The sequence below is a fragment of the Plectropomus leopardus genome, chromosome 12, assembly GCF_008729295.1.
Source record: "Plectropomus leopardus isolate mb chromosome 12, YSFRI_Pleo_2.0, whole genome shotgun sequence".
NCBI lineage: Eukaryota > Metazoa > Chordata > Actinopteri > Perciformes > Serranidae > Plectropomus > Plectropomus leopardus.
This window is the reverse complement of record NC_056474.1, coordinates 1,622,863-1,643,500: the sequence shown is the minus strand read 5'-3', so window position 1 is coordinate 1,643,500 and position 20,638 is coordinate 1,622,863. Positions and strand designations below refer to the sequence as shown.

Sequence of the window (20,638 nt, the reverse complement as noted above, 5' to 3'; positions counted from 1 at the left end):
CTCCGGCTCCGATTGATGAAAACACAACACCCGGGTGGACGCGCTAATTTTAGCCTTTTAACCAGCGAGATGCAATGATCCGCCGGCACAAAATACCGTCCATCTCTGCCCAAGCAGCGCTAAAACATTTATCCAAATTAGTCTGCACTCAGTTTAAAAGATGTTGAATGTGACACACACAAAAAAACACCCACACACAGAATGGCATTCTCGTCTACTGCAGAGCCATGTACACAGCTCTGCTCTCCTGGCAATGGGAAAACACCTATTTTTTAGTGTTTTTTTGTTTTTTTCATAAACCTGTGTAAATGGGCTAATTTTTATGGAAAAGGGGTATGAGCCTTATAGCTGTCCATTTGTTCATATCTCACATCAGGGTTTCAGTTTTATGAATTAGCAAAAAAAAAGGTTTTTATTTAGCCATTGTTGCTGTTCTTTCATTTTGTTTCCATTATAGAAAAATGGCTGCCACTGAGTATTTTTTTGCATATATTTTGTTAAAGAACACAACAATGACTTTAACTAGGTTAAGAAGATTGAACATTTTATGAAATTAAAATAAGAACAAAGACAATTTTAATGCTAATCCTGCAATAATCCTCAAACTGATGTGTTCACAGTCAAAACATACGTGTGAGATCAGCCCTCGCCGACCACGACGGCCCGTTTATCACACTAACGCAGACCCACATACACAAGGCTGCTATTGTGGCATCCAAATCATGGATTAACCTACAAACCGAGTGAGACAGGAACCTGGAGGACATTGTTTTGGAGCACTTTGTAGATCAAGACAAAAGTGCTGTCTTATCTTTAAAGAGGTAATCCCTCGGTATGTGAATGACGCTGATCTGGTCAGACACGGAGTCAACCATGTTGGCGGCTGTTCATGGCTCAAAGATATCTCATGAAGATATCTGAGAAGATATTTCCACGAAATATTTCCCTGAATCTGAAAACTAGATGGCCTGCAGCTACTTTCTACTTAACTAAAGCCGCCAACGGTATCACTACGCCGAAGGAACTTGCATCTACTCATGAACGAGAGGCTCGGTGTAGATCAGAAGAAAGAAAATAGTTCCTGCATGAAACTGCTCACAACAAAGTCTGTGGATTATCCTGAGTAAGAGATTTCTGGAAAGAAGAAGTTCAGCATCACCTCCTTCAGTAAAACTGGAGAGAAGGCAGACATCTCTACGGCTGATATCTCCGACATTCAGCAACTAAAATCATCTAAACTGATAAAACGCACTAAGAGGGAAAATATGTGTTTTTGATTTTTAGGTAAACTGTCCATTAAAGTCTACAAATTCCCTCCACTTTAAGTCCAATGTTTCACTTCTTGTTTCACCACCATACTGCTTTTTTTAAAACAATTTTTACTACTTTAAATACTTACTTGTACTACTTTTTTAAAGCTTTTCTCAGGTTATTTTCTTGTCACTATTTACTGTTTTTGCTCATTTTTTGTCCCCTTTCTTTTGCTCCTTCTTTCCATGTGGTTAAAAAAATCACGCCTGCTGCCTCGGGTTTCAAAGAGAAAGAATGACACATTTAAATCTGAGTTTTTGGTTTTGCAGCCTACACATTCACCACTGCTGCCAAAGGAGGAAATAAAAATAAATCAGTTTCCTGTCTGGACCGGGGTCTGGAGCTGCGGCCCTGAGACTCTGTTTGATTTCCCACAGTCAGGGTTGCCCCTCTGCCCTTTATACAGTCGGCTGGAGCGGTGAAACCAGTTTAAGATGGAGTGCAGGCGGCTCTGGCTCACGTCCAGAGTGTCTGCCTCCTTGAGAAGGTGTTATTTTAGCAGCAGCGTGAAAAGGCCTCACCGGCCCGCAGCTCAGCTCGGCTGGCTCGACTTTTTGTTTTTTTTCACTAAACATTAAAATGACGTAAGAAATAAGATACCAACTCTTGTGTGTGACTCTGGAGAAGAATTATTTTTGATGAAAATTTGACTTTAACGTTTTGAAGCAACACTGTGACACAGCTCAGGATTCAAATCCAAATTTTGGACTTTATGGCCAAAATTATGAGGACTTTTGTTTTTCATGGTTTGGCTTTAGACCATAAAAGTTATAGAAAATATCAATGCTACAACAAGCTTAAACATTCAAGACAACATATTTCCAACTTTGCTGCAACTTGGTATTTGTTTCCTTTTTTACATTGTTTCTTATGTGGCATTCAGACACTTTTTACAAGCATTTAAACCACTGAAACCTGAGCAAAAGTGGTTTGATTTATTTTGGAAAAAAGGCAATGAGCAAGAAATGTCACACAAATTGCAAAAAAAATAGTAGATTTAGGAAATTATTAAATTTAAGTGAGGGAAAAATATCCAGAAAATTATAAATATACATTGAAAATTATGTTACAAAATTACTTTTGAGCATTTTCCCTAAATCATTTCCTTGTTTGCATTTTACGTTTTTATTTTTGGCGGTCATTATTTGTGCCATAATTGCATGTTTTCTTTTTCACTGCCTTTCTTTCTACTTAGACAGGAATCGCTATTATAAAAGGTATAAACAAGTTGCATAAAAGACTGTTTCTGGTCACTTTGCAGGTGACTCGAGGAGACTCGCAGAAACGTACTAACACTGCAGCAGACTGAGCAACAATTCAGCTGTACGTACAACGCAGCTGTCCCCGGGGGACATCGGTGAGCGGGGGACGTCTGCAGAGTACAAAAACGACAAATCTGCAAGCTGTTTAAATTCCTTTCAGCTTCTTGTGGCCGCTCCACAGGTGTCAGGTTTCAGCTTTAAACAAGCCAGGGAGCCGCAGAGGGAGGGAGGAGACGCTCTGACACAGCAGCATGGCTCGCTCCAAATCATCATTAAAATGAAGCCACTTAAATCAGCTTTTGTTTGTTGTGGCGAGCCTATTAACGTCCATGATTGGGCTTTTACTTTTTATGGTTTAATGAGAAATGCAGGCAGCTGACGCTCGGGGGGGAGAAGGAATAAGACACGTTGATGTGGAATCTAGAAAACCGGGTTAACGGCTGCAGCAGTGAGACTCTTACAGGCACATTTTGGACGAATACCAGTCTGTAACTTTATTTCAACCGTGAAGCTCTCGGCAGAGTTCAAACCTCCGAGCGGCTCGTCGCCAACACTGAGCTCAGGCTGCCAAAGCTGCAGCCGCTGAAACGGTTCATGTTCGCTGATCTTTTGTCTTCCAGAGATCATTTTCTAACAAAGCAGCACATTAATGCAACACAGCTCCGCCAACTTGGACGTCTAGAAACTGGAATATTCCCACCAGCATGTGAACAAAGGAATTTCTGACTTACAGAGACTTAGACTGACTTATTTAGCACCAAGTGAGGCGTGATCTGTGCAGACACAGTGGAGTGATGGCATCCTGAGCAGAGAATAATGTCCCGCTCTGTGTGTGTGTTGTAATCTGAGCTTCTCTGTTTTTTGTTTTGGTAAGCCAGCGCAGCTGCACGTGCATGTTAGTGCATGTGTGTATATTAACAACCAGCTCAGCATTGTTGCATTGCACTGTGCTCATACAGCAGCTATTGCTGATATCAGGACGGCACCCTGGCATGGCGTCCCCGGCTGAACGCCGTCAGCTCTGTCAGAACTACTGCTGTAGTTTAGTGTTGTTTATGGAGTTACTACTGTTAGCTGGTAGCTGCCAGCTCAGCCAGCGTGTTGAGAACTGTGTCCAGATGACTCAAACACTCTGAATTTTGGATCCGCACTACGATCTGAGCCACAGCCGCCATGAAGTGAAACGCACAACCAGTCACTTATGACTCTTCCTCACACTGGGCTCACTTCTACAGTGAATTAAAAAGCCCCTGGCTGAGAAACACTGATTTAGACTAAAAAGTCAGAAATTGGTGCAAAAATTCCATCCCAATTTCCCAAATTTTAATGCAGCATATTTACATTTGTTGCTTTATCTGGCGAACAGCTTCTAAAGATAATCAATCATTGATTATAAGACAGAAAAAAGCTGTAAATGTTCACATTTGACAAGATTAGAATGCATCATTTACCAGATTTGTGCATGATTTATTTCATTAATTTATTATTCATTTATTATTAAATAAAAAACAGCAAGGTGGAATAACAGTGCAACATTCGTGCCTAAAATAGGCTTCATAAAAATTCATCAACACAGCACCAACTGCCAGCTACTGTATGTAACACACTGACTTTACATAAATATCTCAAACAGCCTCAAGAATCCACAACTATCACTGTAAACATGGCCAGCGACTCATGAGACGCATGATGGTGCACGCCTGCAGCCATGCACATTATAGGACAGCATGAGTTGGCTTTTTACATATGAGGCATTTTGAGACGTAAAATGCAAACATGTCTTTATATGCACACATAAATCAAACAGTGATGTGTCGCACAAAACAACACAAAGATGTGTGCTCTGTTCCCCCAGACTGATCTGAGACCTCCTGCTGCTCTTTTCCGTCACCTGAGAGTCTGAAACACATTTTGCTTTGACAAACACGACGATCACTGCACACCTGAGGCGACCCCGCTCTCTGATTGGTGGACGGGTGAAGCCGCACCACGCCTACCAGTTCAAATAAGAACAAACCCTGTAACCTTCAGTTCGCCGGGCTCAACGGACTCCGCTGTGTCAACACACACACGCCTTCAAACACACTGCAGGTCCCGCAGCCTCAGAGCACACACACTCCTCCACTGCTGTCATTCATTGGATATCATAAAACTTGATATCAGCCAATCAGGGGCACCCACAGACCGGGATCGTTCCTCGTGCAGCCTCGGGGGTGTCAGACTGTTGAACCTAAAATCAAACCTGCCTCATCCTGCCTCCAACAGCTGCTGCTTTCAGCTGAGAATTTTAGGGTTTCAAAATGCCGTTTAATAGTTTTTCCACTCTGCAAAAAGACTACATATTTGTGGGGTTGTAAATTTGGTAACACACAAAAATACTTAGGTTAGGTTTTTTCGGGGCCGATACTGATACCAATTATTAGTATTTAATGAGACCGATAACCGATATTTTGACCCAGTATGCATTTACAATAAAAATGAAAATATTTGTCAAAATTTAGAATTTGAAATATAACAAACTCCAACACAAAACTTTGTTTAAATGCCTTTAACAAATATTTTATCAAAACTGAAACTTTCAACATAAATTACAAGTTCCCTGCAACTTTTCTTTTTTATACAAAGTTAGATGAAAATTTTGAATTTTTGAAAATAGCTCCTGAAGATTTTAAGCAAAAGTTTCTCCCATGCTGACACTTTCTTTGCATGTATCGCGGACTGCCTTTCCTGGTGTTGGTTTAGTGTTATACACACTTTTTCATTCATAATTTCATCTGTGATCAAATAAATAAAACGCCAATACAGATAATAAAATGCCAAATATCGACCCCAATAATCAGCCAGGCCAAAAATCTGTCAACCTCTAAAAATACTGAAAAAGTTTGAGGTTTTAAAGGTCAGATTTGATACAAATATCATGTTCCAGTATTCCATACAGTTATCTTATCCAGTTGGAAGCAGTTTTGAAAATGCATTTAAACCGAAACTGGACTGAACTTGATTTATTTAATGAGGGGTGACCAAACTATCCTGTTTAGTATCCTCATTAGTTCCTGTGCATCGTTTCTTTGTCTCGCAGCTTTTCTCTGCCTCAAAATAAAACCTGTGCAGGATGTAAAGCGATTGTGATCGGACGGGAAACCCGATTCACGTTTTGGAAAGTGACGGAGTGATGAAGATCTGCAGTCTGAGTGCGCAGTCAGACTCTATTTATAGCTCCTGGACTGACTCCGGTCCAGACTGTTTTGGCTGCAGCGCGGTAATTAGAGACGAGAAACCTCCTGCTAAAGGATGTGTCACTGTCGACACGTTCATGTCTCTATAGTTTGGGATAATGCGCTCTGCTGTAGCTCCTCGGCACACTTAACTGAAGTGAGACTGCTGGGAAAAATATGACTTCTTCCACCTCTGAGACACAGAACTCCAACAATCACATTAAAATTACAACAATAAGGATAAAAAGATATGAGATGGGATATTAATAACAAGGGTTGTCCTCTCCAAAACAGTGTGAACCACAGTCTGTTTAACTACACACAAATCCCAGGAACAAGGCAAAAATGATGTCTTTGTACGTTTCTGATAACTACTGATTTGTTACATCTGTATGTTTTGTCCAGACGGGCCGTGATAATATTAATAATGATGAGCAAGTTGGTTTGATTTCTTTAAATTATAGAGGAAAAGCAATAAGCAACTTCGCAAAAACATCCCACAAATAGCCAAAAAATGTGTAAAAGGTGACAAGAAAAAGAAACTATTTATTTCCTTTCAAAAGGGGGGGAAGCTGGGTATTCTTAGCAGCACATTTTGGCATTTTCCAGTAGAATTTGTGGCACCAAATCTGTGTATTTTTCGTGGTAAGTCGCAGTATTTCCCAGCGATATTTGTGGCACAAAACTTGGGTGTTTTTCACTGACACGTTGCGGCATTTGAGCCACGGAATCTGGTTGTTTTTAGGTGCCTTTTAGGATATTTCCACCGTTGTTCATCGTCCAAACGTGTTTTTGGCGGCACATCGTCACATTTCCCAGCAACATTTGCAGCACTGAACCTGGATGTTTTTCACTGACCCGTGCCTGCTTTTCCAGCAGCTTCTGTGCCGACAAAAGTGGGTGTTTTAAGCCAAAACGTGATTTTTTTCTGATTTTGTGCCTAAACCTAGATTTCAATGTCCTGCCGACAAATTAACATACAGTTGTAATGTACTCGAAATTTGCACGAACGCACAATGCCAACATTTCTCTGGTGATGAGTTGACAGAAATAACACATTCTTTAAGACCACAGCACTAAACACTGACAACAACTAACAGCCTCCTTATTTCCACACAAGAAAAATGCACACGAGACTGAATTTTACAGCTCAGAGTACAAGGTGTGAAAACAGGCGAGAGCAGACAGCAAAACTACAGTTCCTGCAAACAGGAGACTTAAAGCATCCACTGACATCAAGCTGCTTTGTGGGTGTGAGTCTGCACACGAGGAGTGTTTTAACACGGTAAATTTACAAAGGGAGTGAACCAGTAATGTTAAGGAGGACTGTTGCAGGCTCGGAGACCTTCGTCAACACGGTCTTTGTCCGGCCTCCGGCACTGTGGGACCCTCATCTAAACTGTCTTCAGTATAAATACGAAACACTCCGGCTTCCTTCCTTCCCCGTTCAAATTCCTCCCTGCTCACACTGTCGGCCTCCATCTGCTGGAAGCTGCTTTACTTCCTTGTCAAATGCCCTTTTCCTTAAAGACTGGGCTCTTTGTTTCAGCTGCGATTCGCTGGCAGATAGAAAAGCAGGCAGGCCGATATTTGAGACTATTGTGCACGCCTGCCTGCTTCTGGCACTCAGATATTCCCTCTCTCTCTCTGAGACTTCCAGGGAAAGCTCAGCAGCCAGATGTAGCACACACACTCGTCATGAGACCGGCACAAAAAGCCTGAAACCTCGCAGTGTTTGTTTTACTCAGGCTGAACGCTCTCACGAGCGCCTATGAGCTCAGTGAGCCTCGTGACCTTTGGCCCCGCATACCGCTGAAAACCTCACTGGATTTCGAAAATCCGCCAGCACCAGTGAGAAAGCAGGAGATCTCGAAACCAGGAGGCAGAACTTCTTACAGTAACCATTACACCTCAACATGAAGAGGAACCGGTTTTAAAAATCGCTCGCAGTGTTGTGGTTTTTTCCCATCAGGAGCCGGTCTGTCAGCACGCTACAGCCGCCGTGATGATTATCATCTCCGCTAAAAACATTCAGGAGTGACTCAGTCGTTGCTGCCGTTACCTGGCCAACGTCATCACAGAGAGGCGTGGATGCTGATGTCGAAATTCGACCGCAGTGAACGCTTATTAGTCGTGAGTCAGAGCGCGCAGGAGATTTACACAAGCAGAATGCTTCAGACGAATAAACCTGTCAGACTGCGCTGTGGTTTATTATCAGGGTTGTTGTGGAGAATAAACCCACCTGAACCGCCCACCTGTGGAGTTCTGCAGAGCCGACTCACCTGTTACACCCCATTTACAGGATGACGGGATCTTTCCAGAAGGATGAAAGCAAAGTTTACTGCTTTTATTTGGGAAATAAATGTATATTTATTCATAAAGGACGTCATCGAACAATCAACAGCCAAAAATCGCTTCTTCTTTTTTTTACTTATATATATATATTATTTTATTATAATATAAATAGATACACATTAAAGGGACAGTTGAGATTTTTTGCGAGAGGCAGGCTGAAGAGGTGAAGTAATGTGCTGCTGTGGAGAGAGCAGCGGTTAAACTTAAGTCTCAGCTAAAGAGTAAAATGCTACATTTAGAATATTTCATGGCTTTATCTTGATTTCAGACAGTGATTTCCAACAGGAACATAGAGCTGTTTTATGATTCCTTTCAGAGCCAGACTCCACTGAGAAAAACAGCGATTTAACATCGCTGATCACAGGAGCTGCTGGTCGACCGCTGCCTCCATCAGTTATTCTGTTTGTGTAATTGTGTAACGTTTGTGTTTAAGTGTCTGACTGCAAGACATTAGTAGATTTATAAAATTACTATTAAAAAATGAAAATAAAAAAAAGAAATCAAGGTTATGTTTGTAATTATCAAAATGATATGTTTCAAATTATTTCTACAGAATTTTTACACAATTTTGGAGGTCATTTTTTCTCCTTTTTTGTTTTTTTTTTACTTTTCCTTCTTTATCCTTTTATTGCCATTTTTCAGGTTATTTTCTTGCACTAATTTTTTGCATATTTCTGGTGTATTTCTTCTAATGCTGCTTACTGCCTTCTTCTCATTTGGTTGTAAAGGGTTAAAACATGAACTTTAAAGATGTAGGAAACCTCACGAAGCCTCCCAGCAACAGACTAACTTCTTCTGAGAATACCGTGGTTATATTATACGGATACAGATACCACAAAGTGCAATAAAGTGAGCATAAACTCACTACAGAGCACCATAATATGTAAATTTAATGTGATAAAACACAATTAAGCTCAATGAGGTCAACTTAAGCTCACTACTATGACTTCCACCTGAAATGTCATGGGGATTTTATAGGAGCAAAGGCGTCATAAAGGACTTTAAATGAGCCCATCACAGAGCGGCTCGCACACATTGTAAAGCCCTGTAGGTATATCACAAGAGTATCAGAGGGACTGTGCTGGGCAGACTGGGGCTTGGACGGGGTCCCAGTGGATCTGTGGTATTTCCGCACCTCTTCTCCAGCTTCCTCTGAGAAAAAAGTGCTGTAAAGTTATTAATAGAAGTCTGAACCTGCATCCACGGGGAGCTTTTGATTGTTCTGCAGGGAGATTTGGGCTGAATGGGTGTTTGGTGAAGGACGGTTCGTCTGTAAACAGTCACGAAGCTGCTGTGGACTCTTTGATGCTGTGTTTTAAGCTGCTGGCTGATTGATCATCATAAGGCAAAAAGATCTATATTCTTTTAGAGCAAAGCAGTTTTTCATGTTTTTATCTCCCTGAGAAGATCCCATCATCACACAAAGAGATAAAACAATAAGTCACTTAATAATTAACCCTTTTAAACCTGGGCTTGATTCGCTTCAAAGACGTGAACAATAGCAATAAGCAACTTAAGGAGACATGACCCAGAAATGAGTAAGTAATTAGCAAAAAGTACAGGAAAATAACCTGAAGATTAGCAAAAAAGTTGAATTACCCCAAAAACTGCTTATAAATTATGATAATTCTGCAAAAATCATTTAAAATATACATTTATTTTGATTAGAAACATGATTCTCTCGACAGCTTTCCCTAGCTTTTTAAAAATTTGTTTTCAATATCCACTAATTTCTAAGTTTGTAAGACATTTCTTGTTGCTTATTACTTGCAGAGCCTCACTGAAAAAACGAAAATAAATAAATAATAGATAAGAGAAGGAAAATTATTAGAAAATATTCCTAAAAGGGGAAAGTTTCTATGAAACTAACTATAAATGTATATTTTTTTAATTAACATTATAGCACTTTTCAGGTCATTTTCTTGTTTTTTGCTTGTTTCTTAATGAGTGTTTTGCCGTTTTTCTTTTCTATTTTTGCGATTTTTCACTTAATTTTCTTGAAACTTTTTACTTCATTTCCTGCTTTTTTTGTTGTTAATTTGTTGTATTGCCTTCCTCTCGTGTTTATCAGAGAATTAAAGCCAAGCTGTTCAGGTTTCGAGGTTTCGCGCTGGAGCTCGCTGTGTGCAACATGTTGCATGAATGAAGCAGAAGACTTCTTACCTCTGTGAAGAAATTATCCATCGCCCTCGTTATTTTAATCCCCGGGGATTTACTGTGAGGAAACCGCGCGTCCGGTCAATCCAACTCATGTGTTGTTAGTGTGATTTCCAAAAACTACAAAAAGGAAGCAGATCCGACAGTTTCAGTCCGTCATGTTGCTCCGGAGCGTCTGCAGGATGGAGGTCACTCACTCAGTGTGGAGCTACAGTAGTAAATTTACTCTTTGTTTCATGGGTTAGTCCTCCAGCAGAGAAAACATGAGTCCTTTAAAAAACTTCGGGTCTTCTCCTCCAGGAGCGCACAGTCCTCCGCGCGTCTCCGTGCGTCACTTTGGTCCACAGCGCGGTGAGATTTGGAGGTTGTTTTTGTCAACACTCAGTGTGCACGAGAGAATAAACTGCGAGCCGGTCAAACTTTGGAGAAGCTCTTTCACTCAGTCACTCACTCAGACCCGGTACACAATAATCCTGAAGCTCCACCTCCCCTGCCAGCACCAGCACCCGCACCCTCCTCCTCCTCCTCCTCCTCCTCCTCCTCCTCCTCGTGCAGCCCCGCTGCCTCTCGGACTCCTCCTGCTGTCAGTACGCGGAGCCCGGAGCTGGATGACTGACACACACTGGAGGTGATGGTTGCAGGTGTAACTATATGGAAGCAAAAAAGAGACAAATGTATTTAGATATTTAACAGCCATCGAATAATTAATCCTTACGGCCCGCTTTAATATCACACACACACTCATATCGATCTGCGCACAAAATGCACTTTTCAAAATAGAAAAAAAAAATATACATTTATATTCTCTTGTACTTTCACTGAGTTATTTGTTCAACCAACATCACTCCTAAAATCAAATGTTAATCAGTTTTCTGAATTTTAACCCGCTAAACGTTTTTGTCATGATGCCATTATTATTATTATTATTATTATTATTATTATTATTATTATTATTATTATTATTATGATTATTATTATTATTATTATTATTATCATTATCATTGTCACAGCCTGGGATATGTCAGTGATTTGCAGCAACAATGATTGTGCACCTATAGCAGATATATAATAATTATGGTAAAAATGATGTCATCAGGTGGAAAATAGTCAAAATGACAAAGTCCAGAATGACACCCAGAAATAATACAGTGGTTTCCTGCTCTGATGGCTGTGGGACCAAAAAATGCAGTTTGATTGAGTTTCAGTGGCACTAAATTACACACACTGGAGCTTTAAATGTGGTTGATTTTATCACATTTGTAAGTGATTGATCTGATTGACTCAAACCTCAAATTAAACTGTCTCTCCACTGACCTGTATTCCATTTTCTGCAGACGTTTTCCTGAGTGTTTGAGATAAACCTGACAGATGTACTGATGCATACGTGTGCAAAAGTATCTGCCATGACTGAGTGCATAACCTAAAAACTGATCTTAAAGAACACTCTTCTCTCTAGCGGTTTCATTATTTCCAAATGTTTGTGTAACCTCCCTCTGTCTCTTTAGAAGGGTTTATTAGTAATAACTGGGCCTGTCGTGTCCTGCCCGCATTGAAAGAGTTTGTTGCGTCACAATTTCTCGGTAAGTGGTTAAGATTAACATTTAGCCTTCGGTAATCACAGGGAGTTGAAGACAGGCTTGACTGCAAGTAATTATCAACCTCTCCCTCCCTCTCTCTCCTGCTGGCCCTCCATCGTTCTCTGAGGAGACTTTCAGAAACTCTGGGTCCTGAATGTGACCCAGGAACCACTGACGACGTCTCTAAATGATTAATGACGGGCTTGCGGGGGCTGAGCTGATTGGTCCCAAGTTTTTAAGTAATTATCATATTAACATTCTGATATTTTTGCATTAAAGTAGCATTAGCTTGGCAGATCATATGATAAAGAGATCAAACACAAGAGACTGCACATGAGGGAGTTCACGCAGGCGTCGGTTTCCATTAACCCTCAACTGTGCAAATTGAAATTGTGAATATAAAATTTGCCTAATAGAGGCACGTCAATTTCGTGGCTGCAATAGACATAAAGCTGCTGATGTTTTGAACATCCATCACCATGGTTACTGGGATGTTATCACCAGAGAAGTCGCACAACATCACTCAGTGGAAACACAGTCACCTCGAAATTGTGTTTTATCGACATTTTGAAAATATCCCCCTTGTGTTGCCCTTGGGTTTATTCTGACCACAAATAAAATCTTTTGCCATCAAAATATGTTTTTTATACTTACATAAACAAGGTCTATTAGCCCTAAATTCCAAAACGAAGGTAAACGTGTGGTAATGTGTTGGACTGCAGTAAGACTAGAGGTGTTACACAGAACTGATTGACAATTTATACATTATGCTTTAAATAACAGTAAAAACAGGGCGGGGTCAGAATGACCCCAGAGGACAAAAGGTGTATTGCACTCAGGAGGACATTACAGGGTTAATTTTTGCACAAATCTGTAATGGAAACCTGCATTTTGTTGTTGTTTACTTTTTTGGGTTTTTTTGTTTGTTTTGTTTTCTTTTGCCTTTTCATTTTATTATATACCATATTTGCTACCACCACTTTTTATTTATATATAATATCTGTTATAACTGAAAAAAACCAACAAAAATATTGTTTTTAAAAAATTATCCCGTGATCTTCACTGCAGGGTCTACTGTTCAGGGATGTTTATTCACAGTTTATTCAGAGTTCACCCTGAATTTTGCTGTATTTTGAACATAAAACAACACAACAAATTTACGTTACCTGGCTCTCCATCCTGTCCTCGTCCTCCGGGTGTTTTCTATCTGCTATGCGTCATTGTCAGTCCTCCACTCTCTCTGTCCGCTCAGCGTGATGCAGTTTGGAGGAAGTCAGTTTTGGCTTCACCACTGACACACTTAGCAGGAATCCCGGCAGAAACATAAAAGTCCCGACCCCGTAATCTTGCATCTTTAGGAGAAGTCTGAAAAAAAAGCCACAGGAAATGTTTGTCTTCCTCATCCTGTTTTTGGCAGTTTGATTCTTTGCCAGCATCTCCAAACGTTCAAACAACAACAGACAAACAAATGGCTCCTATCATCCTCCGCTACTGCTCAGTATGATGATTATTCCAAGTAAAACGTGAGTAATGGTCTCCATCTGTTGTCACGGTGCTGCTCGCACTCCTTTAAAGTGTCCGACCAGATACTGAGATCAGCCTGTGTCGATACATTTCAGTTGTCAATATTTCGTGTAGATGTTAAGTCTCTTCACACGGTCATTTTCATGCCATTGCTGGCTGCATGCAGTGTCTAGTATTGTATTTTTTCCACTGGAAATGTTATATTTTTATAATAACATTTGCATCTTTAAACTTGAAGAAAGTTACAATTTATTATATATTCTACACTCATTTCAAGCATTTTATGGCCCTCAGCGAGAAAAAGGTAAAAAAAAAAAAAAAAAAAAAGGAAAAAATGCTTAAAAAAAAAAAGATTCTAAATACATCATATAATAAAACATACTCATACTTTTCTTTGAATGATCTTAGAAAATATTCTGATAATTCAACATGCTGGATTTTGGATTTTCATGAGCTACTGCATAAGCCGTAATCATCCAAATTTAAGCCAAAAAGGCTTTAAATATTTCGATTTATGTGTAATGAATATAAAATATATGAAAGTTTGCCTTTTTGAATTAAAAGAAGAAGAATAAATAACTTTTTCATGATACTTTTTGAGATGCACCTTTACACTGGATACACTCACAACAGAAGTAAAAGGACACGACATCAAGAGGACCAAAAGTAGCAGATGGACAGTTTGAGTCACCCGCAGGACAGGGAGCAATCGGAGACAAAAACGAAGACGACAATGAAGGAAAGATAACGTTATGGCCACTGTCAGTGATGCAGCGTCAACACTAAAAGTGACAGAAACAGATTTTTTATTTAAAAAAATATAAAATACAACCTTTTCAAGTTGTATGTCTCACTTCAGCCAAAATTAAAACCACAAGTCTGTCCTCCGCTCAGCGTTTGAGGAGTTATGTGATGCAGTAACACCTCTTACAGCACCTGCTGCATGATGCCCAAAAGTCTCCGTCTTTTCCTGCGTCCACACGTATCACACCATGTTTTTTTTAAAAATGTCATGTGACCTACAAAAGCGAAAAAAGTGGGTATTTTTGTGAAATATTTTCGAATCCCCTGAAATATCAGTTCATGCGAGCGTAAAAACTCGTGAATGTGAGTTTTATCAAAATTGACATGTTTTCATTGGGGGGAATTTTATATTTGCAATTTTAATTTGTGCAAATTTGAATGTTAATGTAAACCCGCCTGTGGAAATGTTCACTGACAACATCAAAGACTAATCAGGTTTACATTTCTTTTTGCGTCTGATGTTAATGTTGGGGTATCGTTGCATGACAGAGCTGCACGCTGATGTTAAAAGTCGATGGACGTCTAATAAAAAGGACAAAAAATACATTTGAATTCTAAAACCCTGCGTCACGCGATGCAAGTGTGATTTTTAGTGAACAGGCCAAAACATGCAGAGGTTACCTAAAAGCTAAGTGCTTCGGCAGCGCCTCATCGCTCAGAATCAACACCGACATGTTAACTCCCCAAAAGCCCTCCAAAGTCCAGAGGTGGAGCCGCGTGCACGTTATCGCGCGTTTGTAAAGGTGGGCTGAGCTCATTCCTCGCACTAATCGTCTCTGACCCGACTGAAGAATCCTCAGGGGATTAAGGACCATCGCTGCAGGGAGCGAGTGTTAGCCAGAGGCCGGGAGGTAGAGGTCAAGGGTCACCGAAGTGACTTTGTCCAGACAGGGGACCAGTGGAGAGGCATGATGGGTAGAGGAACTCTTCAGAGACCACAGCTGTGAGGATTCATTATTAACAAGAGTGGTGAAAAAAACACCCAGCATCCAAAAACTTCAGTTACTTACTTAACGGTCGCCCTTCACTGCTGGGATTTAATTTACTTCAACCACAACTACAGACAGCTGTTACTGTTTGGAATAATTTTAGCTTTTTTGGCAGTAGTAGTAGAAGTATTTGGATCATTTACGTGAGTAAGAGTAAGTAACTACACCCGGGTAGTAAAGTAAAGACTTTACATTCGAGGCGGTACATTTTTTAACCATCATTTTTGATGAACCTTTGAGACAAACTTTTTATTTTGTTTAATTTCAGCACATTTCTGCCGTGCTAACCCGGCTGCTTAATATGGACACGAGACTGAGAGTGAATGGAAAATGTATGTTTTTCAAACTTTTATGTCTTTCATTTTTGTTGAAGTTTTCAGGGTGTTTGACGCGTCTGAGGAAACAAAGAGGAGAGCAAATAAATGATCAGAAAACATCAGCACGAAGCAGGGATGTTCTTCTATTCCTATGTCGGACAGAAAAGACATCTATATGATGTACTGAAAAGACAACGTCCAGAAAAGACACCTACACTAAATCTAGTAAAGACATCTATGTTAAGTCAGGAAAGACATTGATATTACATCCAGAAAAGACAATAATATTATGTCAAGAAAAGACATCTATATGATGTACAGAAAAGACAATGTCCAGAAAAGACATCTATATAGGTCCAAAAAAGACATCTGTACTATGTGCAGAAAAGACATCTATTGATGTCCAGAAAAGACAACGACATTATGTCAAGAAAAGACATCTATATTAATTCCAGAAAAGACATCTATATTATGTCCAGAAAAGACATCTATATTATGTCTTTTCTGGACATAGTACAGTTGTCTTTTCGGGACATTTGCAGGAAATCTTGTATTGCGTTTGCAGTAGCCATCTGCTGTTCCGTTTATGGGATTATTATTAAATCTCTGGGATTATTACATTAATGGCTGCAGATTTGTGTCGCGTTCGTGCTTTATTACATTTGTGGGCTGTTATTACGTTTGCGAGTGTTACACACCTTCCTCTGCTCGACTGTCTGAGGACGTCCAACATCATCTCCCGCCTCTCACACACTCCTGCGTTTCTGTCTTCCTGTGAGCGGCTCAGATGTTCTCGCTCTTTAACGAGCAGCTGATAGTCACACGGTTGCAAAACCACATGCAACATCGTGGTTTTAGTGTTTCACAAGTTCAAAAACGGCCCAGAGCATTTGGACACAAAAGAACCTCAGAAGCCTCCGAATCTCATGACGAGGTTATAAATGTAGAATAATAAAGTGTTTATCAAAAGCAGGACGAAACGGTTTACAGTGGCTGTTTTAATGTTCCAGAGCTCCTTAATCACTTTAGACGAGAACAGCCCGACTAACAGCGGACTAGTCTGTCCTGTGCACATTTTTAAAAATCCATGTTCATATGATGACATTATGAAAACAATCCTCGTGTACACGGATTGGAAAAACAACTGAAAATGCTGTCGTATGCACACCAGGCCAGAAGTTGGCGGTGCAACTTTATAATAACACACCAGAGAAGAAGAACGCCACGTTCCTGCGCATAAAGAGCGCTGAGTGTAAACAAACAGGCGAACGCACGAGAACCGTCAGCGTTAATAACCTCAGTGGAGGACCACACCAGATGCAAATAACTTTCACCTGCATTTTAACAGAAATAATACAACAAACAACGTACCTTTAAACATAACCTTAGTGTAATACTCTACTATACACTATTCAAAAATATACAAAAACCTTTATGTAAACCTAAATAATATCAGTGTTATATGTCATCTACCTACACAAACATTTTACAGGGTATAAAAGAAGAGATCAAATGGCCCCTACATGCTCTGACTTTACTTTGAGAATAATCATACGACTTCCTCTCTTTTCTTTTTGAACAGCCGTTGCCATGGCAGCATTCAAGTTTACTGCTCTCCTGCAAGTCAGCAGCAGGGGCACTAAAACCCACATCACAGAAAGAGCGGAGAGCAGGCCCAAACCAGCAGGGTCAGGGGTCATTCTGTGTGCTTAGACAGTCCAGGGGAAAAGTGTACATACACACACACACACACACACACACACACACACACACACACACACACACACACACACACACGCACACGCACGCACACACACACACACGTGTGTTTGAATAAGACATGAGGACTCTGTGTTGTTGACCTGCAGCTGGAATGTTAATGCTGCAGCGTATAGCTCATTATGTGATTATACAGACGGCGGCTCTGCGCCAAGTCACAGGCATCAAGTCACAGGCTCCGAGTCACAGGCTCCGAGTCACAGGCATCGAGTCACAGGCATCGAGTCACAGGCATCGAGTCACAGGCTCCGAGTCACAGGCATCGAGTCACAGGCATCGAGTCACAGGCATCAAGTCACAGGCATCAAGTCACAGGCTCCGAGTCACAGGCATCAAGTCACAGGCTCCGAGTCACAAGCTCCGAGTCACAGGCATCAAGTCACAGGCATCGAGTCAAATTCAAATGGAGTCAAATGTTTGTCATCAAATCTTAAATCTGAAATGTTCCAAAAAGTAAAATTAGTAAAATTAAAAATGTATATAAAATCAATTAATAATAGCAGTAAATGATAATAAATAAATATATCTAAATAGTTAATTATAATTATTACAAATACATTTTTTCTCTCTTTTTAAGCTAATTTTCAGGTCATTATCTTGTCATCCTTTACCTTTTTTTGTGTAATTTGCAGGATATTTTATTTCATATGCAACTGCTTATCGCCTTTTGCTCATGTTTTTTAAGTCAACCAGTTTGCTCAAGTTTCAAAGGTTTAAATGCAGGTATGAAAAACAACTAAGTGCATCCCTGCTTCTTCTTTTAGAGAGATTTCATTCCTGATGATGTGGGCACACTTTGCCTCTGTTTGCTCACTGTCTGCACCAATGATTGATTTTTATTTAAACCAGTGCCGGTTCGGTGCACGTGGCAGCAAACAGCCTGTTTTAAGTGAGAGTGCGTGCTGATGGCAGCACCCTGCCTGTTCCTGCTCCGCATTTGCAGCTGAATCATCCGGTCGAATGTACTGCTGCACCTTAGATTACCAGTCTGAACTGAAGAGGCGCTCGTTGCTGCACAGTGAATCGATGAAGATACAGCGTGAGGTTAAAAAAAAAAAGAGCTGCTTCAGAACATCAGAGTCAAGTTCAAAAGCAGCTTTGAAGCGTTTGGTTGTGGTGATGTGGCGGCGACGAGTCAGGACAGACAAACCACAGACATCACTACTGTTTAAGCACTAATTATAGCATGCAGATCGCCCTGGAGAGTCTGCTGCACGAGTCTTAAAGGATTTCGGCACATTGATGGAGGACCCACTGTTGTTAGCGACTGTAGCTGCCAGGCCCGGTTCTAGACTGGGTTAATATGAGTTATTATTGAGCCGCGTATACTGAACTGTTTCGTGTTTTTTATCAAAGCTTTTTGATAAATAAGCTGAATTTCTTGTCTTTTTATGCACTATGGGAGTGATACTCCGCTTACAGCCCACAGGCCAAATCTGCCCCCCCAACACAGAGTGTCAGGTGGCCTCCAACTCTTCTCTAATTCACAATAAAACAGATTCACACTGACAATGGTTCTTGTACTTCAAGTATCCATGAGGGGTCAGAGTGCACAAAACTGCATCAAAATAGAGCTTGTTGATCAAAACATCACACCCCCGACAGAGGTCCTAGATAAGACCCTAATGTCCTAAAATGCTGGAAACGTCCCAAAGTCTGAGAAGTGTCCCAAAATCACGGAAACGTCCTAAATCCTAGAAATGTCCCAAAATATGAGACACGTCTTAAAATCTGAAAACAGTCTAAAAAGTCCTAAAATTCCAGAGATATAAACATGTAGTAAATTTAACATAAATCATTTAATTTAATTAATTTATTTATTTAATTTAATATTTGCTAATTATGATTGGGACTGATGTTGGGTTAAAAAAAACTTACTCAAAAAGGGTAAAAAATAATATTTTTGTATATTATTTAAAGCTGAATTTTTAAAAGCATGTTTTGTGTGGGCCCAAAGGGTTAACTTCCTCCATTGTTGTCATGTGATGGCAAAACTTTCTGAGGTATAAATGTCAGAAACCGTCCTGATGGCTGGACGCTGCTGTCAGTGAGCGAGCTTCTCTGACCCTCTCAGAGAAACAGCCTCCTATCCTCCTCGCCGCGTGCTCAGAGCTGTCAGGATTAGCTCTGCATGTTTGAGAACACAGAGGGACGCAGGATCTCAGGGGGTCACGTATAGTTCATCAGTACTTCTGCCGTGAGAGCACAACACGCAGGATTTATCAGCGGCCCTGAGCAGAGGTCAGGTACGGCCGGGTCAGGCAGGTCGCAGCGTCTTCCAGAACAAACTGACCTCTCCGTAATCCCCTCATACTTCCTGCTCTGTGTGTGTGTGTGTGTGTGTGTGTGTGTGTGTGTGGGTGTGTTGTGTGTGTGTGAGGCGGTGGGGGGGGTAGCATCTAGACGGCTGAGACGTTACCAACCAGGAGCGTAGCCATCATTTCAGAAGTGAGGGGACAGACTGTTCAGGAATAAGTCGACTTTTATCGAGGGATTTATCATGCTGTCAGATCCGGAGCACCCGGAGGACTCGAAAGTCTGAGCTGCCAAACTCTGGTCTGTGTGACACAGAGTGACCCTCATCTACAGGATGAGCAGCCAGATCATTAAGTGACAACACTGAACATGAAAAGCTCAGTAAAAGCTGCAGATGTTAATCTCAGAGTCCCTCTCATCCTGCAGACAACATGTCCTCAGTCAGCTGTAGTCTGTCCTCACCTGTGGAGCGTGTCCCTGTCAGTGCTGCAGCTCTCTGCTGCACTGACACACACTTCAAAATCAACAATAGTAGATGTAAATGAATCTCAGAGTCACTTTAATGCTGTAGATATATTTCTCTGTCAGTTATAATCTCACCTGTGAAGCTCCTGCAGGAGCGTCAGTGTAGTCTCCGGTCCTCCTCCTCCTCCTCCTCCTCCTCCTCTCTGCTCTTCCTGTTGGAGCATTAAAGATTTTAAAAGTAAATTCAAAGATAGTGAGCACAAACTCTGCGCGGGAATTAAGGAGGAGCGGCTCTGTTGCTAGCATGCAGCTAGCTAGCTAGCCTCAGGTAACAATGACGTCAGTACTGTTCGCGTCTTATTAATGTGACGTCATTGCGCGAACATTATCAACAGGAAACAGCTGACTCAGCTCACGCGGTCTGCGGTGAGGGAGGACAGCGGGTTTTTGGCCTCGTGCCCGTCGGTTTGCTGCACATTATTTTTGGTATTTTAGTTCAAACCGACAGTTCAGAGCAGAGCTGCCCGCGCGCGTCTCAAACGCGTCACGTGATCACAATAAACCAGCGCGTGAACGCAGGTGGGTCATGGTGCGTTTCAAGACCGCTCGGAAAAACGAGGTACGACG

The 20,638-nt window shown here is 41.0% G+C and overlaps 1 protein-coding gene across 1 annotated transcript in view; it reads right to left on the bottom strand.

The window, feature by feature from the left end:
• The window catches only part of myo10 (myosin X), a 127,445-nt gene extending 116,710 nt beyond the window's left edge, over positions 1-10,735 (bottom strand). Inside the window, exon 1 of the mRNA XM_042497410.1 lies at positions 10,307-10,735. Within this exon, the coding sequence (XP_042353344.1) occupies positions 10,307-10,327 (21 nt within the window). The 5' untranslated portion in view covers positions 10,328-10,735. The remainder of the gene's footprint in view (positions 1-10,306) is intronic.
• Between the last annotated feature and the right edge of the window lie 9,903 nt (positions 10,736-20,638).